At 27.3% G+C, this 14561-nt stretch overlaps 5 protein-coding genes across 5 annotated transcripts; 1 reads left to right on the top strand and 4 right to left on the bottom strand.

The window, feature by feature from the left end:
• Positions 1-529: 529 nt before the first annotated feature.
• Positions 530-2063, bottom strand: OCT59_025416 (uncharacterized protein; the record flags this gene model as incomplete). Its single annotated transcript, XM_066138351.1, has 2 exons — positions 530-1733; positions 1810-2063. 2 exons carry the CDS (start codon positions 2061-2063, stop codon positions 530-532), a joined length of 1458 nt encoding a protein of 485 aa, XP_065992084.1.
• Positions 2064-4059: 1996 nt separating this feature from the next.
• On the bottom strand, positions 4060-5929 carry OCT59_025415 (uncharacterized protein; the record flags this gene model as incomplete). Its single annotated transcript, XM_066138342.1, has 4 exons — positions 4060-5233; positions 5308-5509; positions 5707-5770; positions 5897-5929. 4 exons carry the CDS (start codon positions 5927-5929, stop codon positions 4060-4062), a joined length of 1473 nt encoding a protein of 490 aa, XP_065992083.1.
• Positions 5930-7897: 1968 nt separating this feature from the next.
• On the top strand, positions 7898-8366 carry OCT59_025414 (uncharacterized protein; the record flags this gene model as incomplete). Its single annotated transcript, XM_066138335.1, has 2 exons — positions 7898-8090; positions 8191-8366. 2 exons carry the CDS (start codon positions 7898-7900, stop codon positions 8364-8366), a joined length of 369 nt encoding a protein of 122 aa, XP_065992082.1.
• A 1815-nt stretch (positions 8367-10181) lies between these two features.
• On the bottom strand, positions 10182-11699 carry OCT59_025413 (uncharacterized protein; the record flags this gene model as incomplete). Its single annotated transcript, XM_025332477.2, has 2 exons — positions 10182-11364; positions 11443-11699. 2 exons carry the CDS (start codon positions 11697-11699, stop codon positions 10182-10184), a joined length of 1440 nt encoding a protein of 479 aa, XP_025171433.1.
• A 1136-nt stretch (positions 11700-12835) lies between these two features.
• On the bottom strand, positions 12836-13866 carry OCT59_025412 (uncharacterized protein). The gene has a single exon (XM_025332478.2). It carries the CDS (start codon positions 13616-13618, stop codon positions 12929-12931), a length of 690 nt encoding a protein of 229 aa, XP_025171434.1. The 5' UTR covers positions 13619-13866; the 3' UTR covers positions 12836-12928.
• Between the last annotated feature and the right edge of the window lie 695 nt (positions 13867-14561).

Here is a 14561-nt window from a genome sequence, read left to right as displayed (position 1 = left end):
ATATATCTATGATATAAAGTTTTAAGTTAAGAGCAATTATAGTGATGGTGGCAGAAATGAGTGTTTTCGGAACAATTTCCGGACATGGTACCTGGACATTTTCTGGACAATTATTTAGACAAATTTTCTAGATTCGATTTCTGGACAATTTCCGGACACTTATTTTTATAGGGTTTATTTTAGTTATTAAAATCTTAACGCAAAATTGTGGCAATTTCCAGGGTCTGTGCTCTTGATGATGTACTTTTTAAGCCATTTTCGTTTGAAAGACTTCAACGCATTAAGTTTACAAGAGAGATTGTCTGAAGAAAAACGATTAATTTTCAATTAACAAACTTTTATTTATTATTACAAATTGTCTAAAATTACATTCTATTAATTTCAGTGTTTAATTTATAATTATGTTAAATTATTTTATTAAACTATTTATCAATAAAAAACTTTAACAATTGAGTTTGACAATAAAGATAATATTACTAATAAGATTTCACTTTGGAAAAATGTGCAGCGTGACGCCCGCTTTGGACGTTTAACGGTCACCGTTACCTAGTTTATTTGTAATTTGAAATACTTCATATTCTTCTATAAGAAAATGTTGTTCGGTAAATTTAATATCTCTTATCATTTTTTCATAAAAATACTTTCTACAAAAAGATTTCTCATAATCTTTACATTCGGTAGAAGAACTTATAAATATATCACTTCCAAAATGTGGACCATGAATAGAGCGATGATACACTGCATGATTTTTATTTTCTACGTTACTAATGATTGCATCTTTAACACTATTATTTTTAAAAGAAAAAATAAAGCTATCTTTAGTTTTAGCCCAAAAACCAGAATCATGAGATTTCCATATTATTGGATTATATCCACCAAGAATTTCATCTGTTCCTTTTACTTTAATAAATGTGACAGTACAAGGTATATCATTACATAATTCATGAAATTTTTTAGGTGTAAATCCGTCTCGGCTTCCTCTTAATAATAATTGAAATTTATATGGTTGTTTTAAATGAATAAAATTATTGTTAACATCCACTTTGTCTATCCGTCTTGAAATAATTGATATAATACTTAAATTATTAATAATTTTTGAATCAATAATTTCACCCATTTTAATATTTCTTGGAAGTGTAATATTGTCAGTTGGTTCACTATCAGGATCCAAATGAGAACTTAATAAATTTTCATAAAGTTGTCGTTTTAAGAGTTTTTTATATGGATGAACCTTTTGTAAGAATTCTTTAGATGATAAACTAAAAAACCTAACCAAGGGCATACAATGTTGTAAAGTATTTTCCATTATATTGAAATCATCATCCGACCAAGTATCGGGATCTGGAAGAAGTGTGGGATTTTGCGCAAGACCCCATTTTAACAAATGTTCCCAAACTTCAATTTCTTTCATTTGTAAATCATCCCTTTTAATTAGTTGAACTAAAGATTTTTCAGGAAGCGAAGTGAAATCAAATGATTTAAATACTTTCTCTGGATAGTTTACCATAAAATTCGTACAAAATTGTTGAAGTTGTATTAAAGAATTGGACTGAAAACTTGTACGATGGATAAGTTCAAAGTTTTGTTCCATCCATTCGGATTTATTTTCAATTAAATATACTTGTAAGTAATCAACTAGTTCTTGAAGTAGTAATTCATCTGCAGCCAATAAAATTTTAATAATTTTTGAGTTATCTTGCTCGTTCAATGAAAGAACCCCGCCATAAATATATCTATATTAAATTAAAATTTCAATATTAAATAATAGAAAACTTGCTATTATAATATTAAATTTATTTGTACACTTACTTTAAAATAATTTGAAAGACTTCAGGTGATAATTTTGGTAACTTAATATGAGCCAAAACATTATCTTTATTTTTCTTATTAGAAACTAAAGCTCGTCGTAAATATGGGGAACGATAACATAAAATATTCATATGAGCACGAATGATTTTTACGTTAGGATCCTCTCCGACTTCAATTGTAATATCATAATATTCATCATCTCCTAACAATTCAATATAGTTTTGACTTAATTTTGAAAAAAATTGAGTAGACATTTTTCGTTTGTCTTTTTTTAAAAGAATAATAAAAAGGTAATAAATGTTGTACAGCGGATCTTGTACAATACGTTAATCTGCAGCCATTTTACCATAAAAATTTTAATAGCGTGAAATCTACAAAATAATAGTCATCTATGATCTATCTCATTGGTTTAAATGGAATAACCCTTTATTGAACTTCTTTTATAAATTATCGTATTTATATTTTAAATCAACCCGTCAAAAAGGATAGTGATAAAGATGATGTAATAATAAATTATAATTCATTATACTCATATTTTTAATATATTTCTTCCACCAATGAAGAATCAGGAATTCTTGTAATATTTCAATTTGTTTGTTTTAACAAAAAAAAATGAGCACGTGATGTACAGCAAATGCATTTTTATTTTTTAAAGAAAAATATAGAGTAAATTGTACCCCTTTTTTCATGTAAATATGCGAGATATTTTCGAGAATTGACATTTTCTCATTTTTCAGCCTTTTATACAAATTTTTTATGCAATTCAAAGCCTAATAAGTAATTTTTTTATATTCATGATGATTTGGTTCATGACGATGGATCTTATAACACTTATGATGAAAACTTTTCAATGATTCCCACTAACCATTTTAATCCTAATTTTAATAACCTCATCTAAACATTTTCAAAGAAAACTAAATCAAAAATAGTAATTGAAATTTTAAGTATGATTTAAAAAAAAAACTAGAAAAAAATTATGAATTATTTCAAATTAAGCTTAGGATCTAAAAATGTTAATCTTCAATCATTATATCTTTGGTATAGAATTTACAGTAATTTATTTAGCTTCATAAATAATATGAGCGCTTTTGAATCTATCCGTTGGATTTTTTTACAAAGTATTCTAGAAGATAGTCATTTTTTAGTGTTTCTATATAAGGCCAAAGAAATAAAATTATTCATTTCTCATGAAAAAAAAATTCTAAATTTGTAAATTTAACCCGGCCGCCCGGAAAAAAAATGATTTTTCAAAAAAAAATTTAGCCTATTTCTAGAGATTTAATAAATTTGTAGCCCAGGTCACAGTGGGAAAAAAAATTATTTTTTTATGATTATTATTGGTCAAACCAGAATCACATGACCAAATAAAATAAAATTTATCTTTTCGTCACATTTACATGACCCGCCCAGTCATGAGAAACGAATAATTTTATTTACTTGGCCTAATCAATGTAATTTGTTATACGTACAGTCATACAGTAAGTATATTCATATTGAATTTATTATCAATGTACGTTGTCAATAGGAATATTAGAATGGATAAAACGCTACAAAATTACAAATTGAAAATGCGATAAACTCTAAATTGATATTATTGTAAATTAGACGTACATGAAGATATTTCAATACATAATATAGAAAAAAAATTCCACTTCTAACCTTTATTATATCGAAAATGTGCACATACGGATTGACTGATGATAACTATCATAAATACTAATAAGAGTACGCTATATTAGTTAATATTATATGTATACAAAGATTAAAATTTATTTCATTCTAATATTTTTTAATATTTCAGTATTCATACTCATTTACTGTATCACTTATGGAAAAGAGGTTTTACCAAAAGTTTTATAAACTGATATTTTTATGGAACTTCTAAAAATAAATCTTGAATCTTTATTTGCTTTTACAATTATTTAATAACTACGCAAATTTGTGTCATTTTATTACTTAATCTTTAATCATCAAGGAAAATTTATTAAATTTTATTTTACAACGGCAATATATTTGATTTGTGAAAATATGGAGATGTTGAATTTCAAAAATTTGTTTTTAATAGAAATCCAATAATAATTATATACTCCTATTATATTTGTTCAGTAATGAGCCGGTAACTTCTTTATTGCATAATATACCGTAGTACTTAGAACAATCATTTTTGTTATCAGTTATAATGTTGTATATAAAATAGATATCTTTTAAATCAATGACATTTAAAATCTAAAAATAAACATATACTTATCCTTATGTGATTTGAAATACTTCATAATCTTCTATTGAAAACACACCATCTTTATCTCTCATCTTTTTTTCATAATAAGATTTTTTACAAACAATAGTACTGTAATTTGTAGATTCTTTAGAAGAAAATATAACAATATCATCGCCAAAACATGGGCCATTATTATTACCATGATAAATTGCACATTTTGTATTTTCTACATTACTAATAATTGCATCTTTAGCATTATTATTCTTAAAAGAAAAAATAAAGCTATCTTTAGTTTTATTCCAACCACGAGAAGATTTCCATATTATTGGATTATATCCACCAAGAATTTCATCTGTCCCTTTTACTTTAATAAATGTAACAGTATAAGGTATATCATTACATAATTCATGAAATTTTTTAGGTGTAAATCCATCATGGCTCCCTCTTAATAATAATTGAAATTTGTATGGTAAATATAAATCTCTTAAATGGTCAAATTTATTATTAATAACCATTTTATCAATTTGTCTTGAAATGGTTGAAATAATATTTAAGTTATTAACAATTTTTGAATCAATAATTCCATCAATTTTAAGATTCCTTGGAAGTAGAATATCATCAGTTGGTTCACTATTAGGATCCAAATGAGAATTTAATAAATCTTCATAAAGTTGACGTTTTAAGAGTTTTTTATAAGGACGAACTTTTTGTAAGAATTCTTTAGATGACAAACCAAAAAATCTAACCAAGGGTAAACAATGTTGTAAAGCATTTTCCATTGTTCTGAAATCTTCATCCGACCAAGTATCGGGATCCAGAAGAAGTGTGGGATTTTGTGCAAGACCCCATTTTAACAAATGTTCCCAAACTTCAACTTCTTTCATTTGTAAATCATCTCTTTTAATAAGTTGAACTAAAGATTTTTCAGGAAGTGAAGTGAAATCAAGTGATTTAAATATTTTCTCTGGAGAGTTTGCCATAAATTCTGCACAATATTGTTGAAGTTCCGACAAAGAATTTGATTGAAAGCTTGTCCTATGAATAAGTTCAAAATGTTGTTCCATCCATTCGGTTTTATTTTCAATTAAATATTTTTGCAAATAATCAACTAATTCTTGAAGAAGTAGTTCATTTGCAGCCAACATAACCTTAATAATTTCTAAATTATCTTGCTCATTTAACGAAAGAATACCACCATAAATATATCTATATTAAAAGTGTAAAAGTTAGAATTTGAATATTAGAGTTACTTAAATAAACTTAATTTATATAATACTTACTTTAAAATAATTTGAAAATTTTCTGGTAATATATTTGATAATTTAATATGAGTTAAGATATTATCTTTATTCTCTTTATTTAAAACTAAAACCCGTCTTAAATATGGAGAACGGTAACATAAAATATTCATATGCGCACGAAAGATTTTTACATTAGGATCTTCACCAACTTCAATTGTAATATCATAATATTCATCGTCTCCTAGTAATTCAATATAGTTTTGACTTAATTTTGAGAAAAATTGAGTTGACATGTTTTATATTTATAATTTTACAAAATACAGAAAACCATGGATTTATGGATTTGCAAGTTAATTTATAATGCATGTAATATTACACGAGCACCTGTTATTTTGTGTTCATGTCAAATTTGGTTAGTATGGTTAGTATGATACGTACCGGGAACTCTTTGTGTGAAAAATTCATATAATGGCGCAGTAAAAGTTTTTTTTAACTTCAACACCTTTTAAATTTTATTTTTCGCTTAAAACTCAACCCAAATGCGAATAAATCTACCGATACTGGCACTCCAAATATTGTAGTATATACATATGGTAAACGTTTTTAACCTTTAAAAGAATTATACGACCTTTCTTGAAAGGTGAAGTTTTATGACAAACATTTTAACATACTATTGACCGTTACATTATTTTTATTTTAAAGAGTTCAACACTTTACAACGTCATTTTACGTTACAATTATACAAACTTAATCTTATCATAAAAAGATACTTTTATTGTATATTTTACACTCTTTTTATATGTCCTTTTCAAAACCTATCACTTTTCCTCTGGGAAAAAATTCTCTCCTGGTGTCCCTGAAAAATTTCACGTGAAAACAAGAAAAAAAACTGGTTATAACAAGATCTATGAATTTCCGCCGCTCAAAAGTTTCTTTTTTGAGCCTGCCGATCGACATCAAAACACCAATGAAATCCCATACAAATGATTATCTATTAAAGACTACTCCCCTTCGGTATAAATCCACGAGCAAATTTCCCAATGACAAATACCAAATCAGTATAATGCTCACGCATTTTTTCCCCTTACCACGCAGTATACAATCAAAATTCTTAAGCTTAATACGATCAAAATTGCTAGAAAGAATTAAATTTTTACAGTCACGTGCCCTAGATAAAAAAGAGCGCAATAATATTACACGAACATTTTTTAATTTCACATAAAAAATATAGATTTTATTTTGGAATTTTTGTTCCTTGCCCATATAATATAGATATCAAAAATAATGGAATCGTCAACACTCCTTCTACACCACATATTTGTAACGTTCCTTGCCCTTTTGTAATGTCTAACGTTAGATTTGCATGTGGCAATCATCAAAAAAGATTTTTTTCTACTAAACTATTTCATAATACACGTCATCATAAACAAAATCTCCTAATGATACATCATCTTATAGTATAATCTCGCATGCCAATAGAGTTTGCGTTCCAAAGAAACAACGTATTTACTCCAACCGCTTGGGCATTAGTTATAATGTTCCTACCGCTCTAATGGTTTAAAGAAAGTCATCGACCAAGGATCTCGTTATATGTACAAAAAATTTTTGAATGGATTCGAACGTTTATCTCAATCTAATGCGCGCACAAAGAAAAAACATGAACGTTTTGAACGTCATTGTCGTAGGATCTTTAAAGCACCAATTGGTTCTGGAAATTCTAACTTGGACACTAGAATTTTTCAAGCTCGAAAACACCGATTCTTGTTTTTAGAATCTCAATATATCGCTAAACCAATACGACATTTAAAATATCTAAAATTATCAAACATCTCATCGCATTTAGAGGAAGATATCCCTTTAAAACACCTCTTTGGACGCTTAAGAATGCCTCCCGCAATATTGCTTTTAGAGCACAAGATAATTCGCCAACAGTGCATATTACTGGAATCTTCGATGGACCCGCCACCACTATTATTCCTCATCCTGAAATTCTAAAGTTATTGAATAAAAGGCGCTATGTGGCTTTAGCTCGTGCTTCAACGATTTCTTCACAATCATATTACGATTTTCGTAATCAATTTCGTGACCGTCGAATTGAGGATATTGTTATAGCCAGTTCTTTAGCATTTAAAACGTAAACAAATGGAAAAGGGTAAGCAGAAGGTATATAGATAGACGGGTATAATCAATAAATAAACTATATGTATAAACACTTAATAAACAATCCAATCAGACGTGTAGTATAGCACTGTACGTCGGCATATACTCCCAACACGAATAAAGGATAACAAATTTATATTTCGTTAAATTCAAACAACAGTTTATTTAATATAATCATTAGAACCATTTTTATTAAGAAAACTCTTCTACTTGAACTTCATTCAACTACAGATCTAATTACAGGTCTATATATATGTAAAAATACCAGACTAAAAATATCTAACATATTGCATATATTAAATATATTAAATAAATTAAGCATATTTGATATGTTGCATATATTTGATATGTTGAACATATTTGATATGTTACATATATGCAACATATGCAACATTTCGAACATTTATCGTCACCTCGTGATTAGGCCGAATTTTGGTCACGTGATCGATCGTTTCGCTACAATATCACTATGATGAATACGTTCTATGATGAACGAATGAACAGTTTCAAAAGTAGAAGTGAAAGATCCACTAATCGTAAGACTCGTGCACGTCTTGAACGTGAATTTAATAATTTTGTTACAAATTTTAAAGAAATCTTTGACGAACGTTTTCGTCCTGAACAATTACTTTCATACGATGCGACTGAACCTATGGAATCTCGTCCGTGCATTGACCTGTCCAAGTTGCGCATTAGCCAGTAATAACAAAAGGATGGCTATTAATAATTCAAATCTACATAACTATGAAATTTTACAATCAGTCAAAAAGACATGCTTTAAACTTATACCTCAGGCTGATATTAACGTGCTTCAACATATCGATAATGATTGGTTTCCCAACTATGATGACACCAACAACTCAAATCCAAAACGTGACCGCAAAATTGCCCGTCCAACATCTCGTATTGGACTCCACAGATGCTGGGCCTTCTTCTAAACAGTAACACCCTTTGAGTCCAATATCCTTTAGATTAAAATTTTTTTTTTAGTTTTTTAACATACCTTCTACAAAACAACTTAAAATAGTGTTGAATAATTCCACCTCTTACAGTATTTACAGGTGGCACCTTTGGGTCCGACTTGATCTGCAATTATTTTACTTATTTTTTGGTAATCCTTTTTTTTTTGGTAAAAACCCTTTATTAGTATTATAAAAATTTATTACATAAACAATTATAATATGGACGCAAAAAATATGGACGCAAAAGCATCATGTCAACAAGGAATCTATCTAAATTAAACTAATACATTAAACATAATCTTAACTATTTCTTGTTGGGAATTTTTATAACGTAAAATACGTAACTTCAACTAGGATCTTTCAAAATATGATTCACACTAGTTCCACCCTCTATCTTTTCTTGTACATCTTTTCCTGGCTCTTGGTTGCTCTTTTTTCATTCATATTCTTAGGATCCGTCTCCTTAACGCGCTTTGTAAACTCATCGTTTAACGTAGTAAATTTTTGTATCACTTCATGTGATTCCGCCGCGCAAACGACGCTTTCTTTTATAAAAACACGTACGTCATCCTTCGGCATCCACTTCTGTCTTACTTACCGCAGCCTTTTCTATAGCTTCCCATTCCATCTCTTCTCCACATTTCACAAAAATATCTTTCAAATCCTCATATTTTGGAGATACATTCGCCATTCTATCCTTTGTTGGCGATATTTTATGGTAATCTAGTTTACACACATAATAATAACTTTACTTAATTTAAAGTATAATTCACATCCCATAATTATAATCATGAATAGACTAGTAGGTTAAGCTAATAATAATTTTAAGGAAAGGTATTATTTTCTTATCGAAATTTCAAATATCCAGAAATAGGATTATCTTATTATAAAGTTTTGGAGATTAGCAAAAAATTTTGAAGTAATTTCTTGGAAAAGTATTATCATTAATAGTCCTTTGAAATATAAACCTTAAAAATAACAATATGAACTATCAAAAATTCTTAAACAATGAACGCTCTTTTATTAAACCAATTTTATTTTTCTATTCTTATGTAAAATAAACGCCATCTCAATATATTTTTGTCTATATATTACAAGAATGTGTCTAATTCAAGTTTTTACCAATTTATATATTTATAGGAAAATATTTTATAAGGGATAAAAGGGTTCCGGATCTTGACGGATGGCCCGACTTCAGTCTGTTATCCGATCCGTTAACAAAATGTTCATCCGATCTATCTAATTTATCCGACGGATGACGGATATCCGAATATAAACGGGTGATTGGAACACTATCATTGACCGAAGTCATACTGCGAAACAAATATATAAATAATATCGCGATCGTATAATTATTTTGATGATAAAAACTAAAGAAATCGGTTCTCTATAAATAATATTCATCTATCTTTTAATCCTTCACTCATAATGAATATATTTGCCAAATTATAAACTTAACCTCTTTAAATTAATGGAAACTCAAAAATTAGGCAAATAAGAAAGTTATTTATACAAAAAATTCAGGCTGTGATATCATAAAAAAGGAATATATAAAAAAAATTATGGTACATTTAGTAAGTAGAAAAAGTTTTACATGAAACAACACAAGATGCAGCATTATTTTCACGCGTAAATACAATATAATAATTATAAAAATAGCAATTTTAAGCGCGTTCAATAATTTATTTAATGGAAGTAAAACATATTTAAAATTTGAATTATCTAATACTAAAATATTTTTTGTTTTAAATAAAATAAATAAAACCAATACATTTAATATAATAATATTATTTATCTCTTTACTATTTGGAATACTTCGTAGTCATCCATAGAAAATTTGTCTTTTGTCTCTCTTATCTTTTTTTCATAATACTTCTTTTGACACCAAATATTATCATAATCTCTAGAATCTCCATTAGAGGAATATATCACAATATCATCACCAAAAAATGGTCCATGTATACTCTTATAATTTGCTGCATAACATATATCGTTAGTAATATAACTAATTATTGCATCTTTAACATTATCATTTTTGAAAGAAAAAATAAAACTATCTTTAGTTTTGCCCCAACTACCACTAGAAGATTTCCATATTAACGGATTATATCCACCAATAATTTCATCTGTTCCTCTTACTTTAATAAATGTAACAGTATGGGGTATATCATCACATAATTTATGAAATTTTTTAGGTGTAAATCCATCACTGCTTCCTCTTAATAACAATTGAAATTTGTACGGTAAGTAAAATTCTCTGACATATGAAAATTTGCTATTAATATTATCAATACATCTTGAAATTGTTGAAATAATATTTAAATTATTTACAATTTTTGAATCAATAATTCCATCAATTTTAAGATTTCTAGGAAGTGAAATATTGCTAGTTTGGTCAATATCAGGATCCAAGTAAGAAATTAATAATTTTTCATAAAGTTGACGTTTCAATAGTTTTTTATAAGGACAAATTTTCTGCAAGAATTCTTTAGATGATAAACTAAAAAATCTAATTAAAGATAAACAATCTTGTAAAGTATTTTTCATGCTGTCAAAATCATCATCTGACCAAGTACTAGGATCTGGAAGAAGTGTGGGATTTTGTGCAAGACCCCATTTTAATACATGTTCCCAAACTTCAACTTCTTTCATTTGTAAATCGTCTCTTTTGATAAGTTGAACTAAAGATTTTTCGGGAAGCGAAGTGAAATCAAGAGATTTAAATATTTTCTCTGGAGAGTTTGCCATAATATCTGTACAAAATTGTTGAAGTTGTAATAAAGAATTGGATTGAAAGCTTGTTCGATGAATAAGTTCAAAATGTTGTTCCATCCATTCAGATTTATTTTCAATTAAATAAATTTGTAAATAATCAACAAGTTCTTGAAGTAGTAATTCATCAGCGGCCAATAATAGTTTGAGAATTTCAGAATTGTCTTGGCCATTCAATGAAAGAATACCACCATACATATACCTATACAAAAAAAAAGTGAATTTTGAATTTGAATATGAAAATTCTACTAGTATAATAAAAACTTGTATGCAAACTTACTTTATAATAATTTGAAACACTTCCGATGATATATTTGGTAACTTAATGTGAGCTAAAGAATTATTATCTTTATTCTTCTTATTAGTAGTCAAAGTTCTTCGTAAATATGGGGAACGGCAACACAGAATACTAACATGAGCACGAAGGATTTTTACATTAGGTTCTTTACCAACTTCAACCGTAATATCATAATATACATCATCATCTATTAATTCAATGTAATTTTGACTTAATTTCGAAAAAAATTGAGTAGACATTTTTAGTTTTTTTTTTAAAAAAAAGAAAGGTTCAAATATGGAAAAGGGGTCATTTAAATTAAATTCTTGTGCGGTTGTACAATAGGCCCGAACTTATATATAAAAGGTCAGATCCTCAGATTTTGCGTAGAATGATCAAACTATTATGTAAGTCTTCCTTTTTTTGATAATGCCAAGCAGCATTATACGATGTCGGCCCTGAAGAGCTGATAGTAATATGTGCTGATCTCCTTAATATGACGTTAATTTTTAGGCAAAATCTCTTGAGACATGCACTTTACTCGGTATTAAGAATTGCAATATTTTGCTAGAGCCAATGTTGTGGGCGAAGCTAAAATAAATGATGACCCAAAAGTTAACGTTTCCGTCTTTCAAACCTAAAACTAACTAACAAAGTTTTACTTGTCGGTTATTAATAATAATAAAAAAAAAAAATTTTTTTGTTAACTTCTGCACGTGTTCATCATGATGTATTGATGTAAGTATAAAACTGTGATAAATAGAATAAATACGTCTTCTACTATATCTGCTATGACTTTTACTTATTTTTTCATGTCTTTTCCAATAAAAATACAAAATAATATACTTTTTTTGAATATAACTGTTAGTGTAACTCCACTCGTTTAGTAATTTTTTTTTTATTTAAGAAAAGTAGTTGATTTGATTAATTGCATACAGATATGTAGAACAAGAAGTTTATTAAAAATACATTGTCGAAGTAACTCGTTTAGTAAGTATGATATACATTACTTCCGTTGGAAAAAAAATTTGAAACCATTCTTGATTTTACTTTTTGCAATTCTAATAGTTTATTTTTTTTTAAAAAAAATCGTTCTTAAATAAGACTTATATATGAATTATCATTTCAAGTTTCTAACCCTCTTTTTTTACGACCATTAAAAAAAAAAATAAAATAAATGCGCTAGTCTACGTGTATTATAATAATTGCACCCACCTAGATTGAAATCTTATTTCGACAAAATTATGATTTTTAACTCTGCCATAATATTCAATGCAAAATGATAATACAAAATATCTATTCGATCGAACCATACGAAAACCATTGCTTAGAGCCTCAAACCATGTAACCACACATATTTCTCAAGTACCAATTTAATTCAAAAAAAAAAAAATTTACAATTAAAAAACATTGTTTTATTATTTAAAATTTAAAATTAAGAAGTCCGCAACAGCGTTCATTTTAATATTGAACAAATTCGTATTTTCATCTAATTTTTTTTAATTATCTTGACTATTTTGCTAAATGAAAATTTCTTCCCCATTTTTAATTTATCGTCTTGACATACTTGCTCCAAGTGGCTTAATAATTTTTCTCTTGACTTATTTCTACTTTTGCCATTTATTCTATTAATAGTAACTACGTCTTCATCATCATCACTATTATTTTCATATGCTTTAATATCTATTGGAGGATTGTCCACATGGATGACTTTACATGATTTAACTATTTTAGCAATTTTTTTATTGACATCAAGCATTGCTTTAATATCTTTTTCACATTCATCTTTATTTTGAAAGCTAGCAAATTTAGTCCTCACAATAGTAACAAAGCCGCCCTTAAAAATCTCCTTCAAAAAATCGTATATTTCTATTTCTTCTTTTAAGAATCTTCCGTCAGTCACAAGTAAAACCTGACTTATTCCTTCCGACATCGAATTAATTTTTTCTATTATACTACTCAAAACTTCTTTCGTAGTTAGATTAATATTACCAATCCCAACAGTATCAGCTACACTATATTTAATCTTTTTCCAATCAAAACTTCTTATCTGAATATTTTGAGTTTCGCTAACTGTGTAATTTCCTTCCTTAAATTCATCAGTGCCAGTTAGTACATTACATAAAACAGATTTACCACAACCAGTACCGCCAACTACTAATACATTTCTATTATCCATAGTTAATTTTTTTTTTTAGTTTGTTGTTATTAGAAAAATCGAGTTTGGTAAATATCTGAGCGAAAATTAATAACTAGTTCGTATTCAGTTATCCAATTGACACGTGATTAGTATTTGGAAAATCAGTCACAGATAAATCTCGTAAGTTTATAAAGTTACAGACAAGTTAATAATATTATTGAGAACAATAATAAATTTCTAACTTGTTAAATTTCAATTTTTAAAGATTTTTATTCCAAGTAACGAAAATGTTTTAAATTTTTGTTAACAATAATTTTTATTGACAGAAAGAAAAATGCACATTATATTTATTCAGAATGTACTGTACTATTTATGCATGTAAAGTGTCTCAAGTGTCCCCTGCATGATTATCTATAACGCCTTAATTATATATTATCGGCCGTTTAATCAAATAGTGATATCATTGTGCACAAGTATCACCAATCAACAATGTGCATATCTTTTTATAGATTGACGTTAAATACGTTAAATAACGGAATTTTTTTATTTTTTTTTATAATAATGATAACTTAAGTAATAGTTAAAAAGGCAATTAAAAATTTCTTACATTAAAGTAACAATAGTTTTTTTATATTGTAAACTCAACTCATTTTTGTACTAATAAAATAATTTAAATGATGATTTGAGCGGTTTTCTGTCAATTGTAGATCATTGAAGAAAACGATTGATTGAAGATCATTAAGAAAAAGGTTGAAGAAAAAGGTGGTTTTTAATAAGTTTTATAAGTGAATAAGTTGATCGTACTTAAATAACAATAAAATTATATGCTACAATCATTTTATATTATAAAGAACAAATTATATTACAGATTTTTTGAAATATATGTAAATATGTAAAAAATTACGTCACCGTATAAATAATTATAAATCTGATCAAAATTAGGATGATTTTAATTAAATTATATCTAAATATTTTGTTAAGC

This window comes from Rhizophagus irregularis, chromosome 5, assembly GCF_026210795.1.
Source record: "Rhizophagus irregularis chromosome 5, complete sequence".
NCBI classification, from domain to species: domain Eukaryota; kingdom Fungi; phylum Glomeromycota; class Glomeromycetes; order Glomerales; family Glomeraceae; genus Rhizophagus; species Rhizophagus irregularis.
The sequence above is the reverse complement of the archived record's forward strand: the minus strand, read 5'-3'. Positions and strand labels throughout refer to the sequence as shown.

Excerpts from the sequence above, each read along its gene's own strand:
- OCT59_025412 (XM_025332478.2), bottom strand. The coding sequence starts at position 13,618 with ATGGATAATAGAAATGTATTAGTAGTTGGCGGTACTGGTTGTGGTAAA.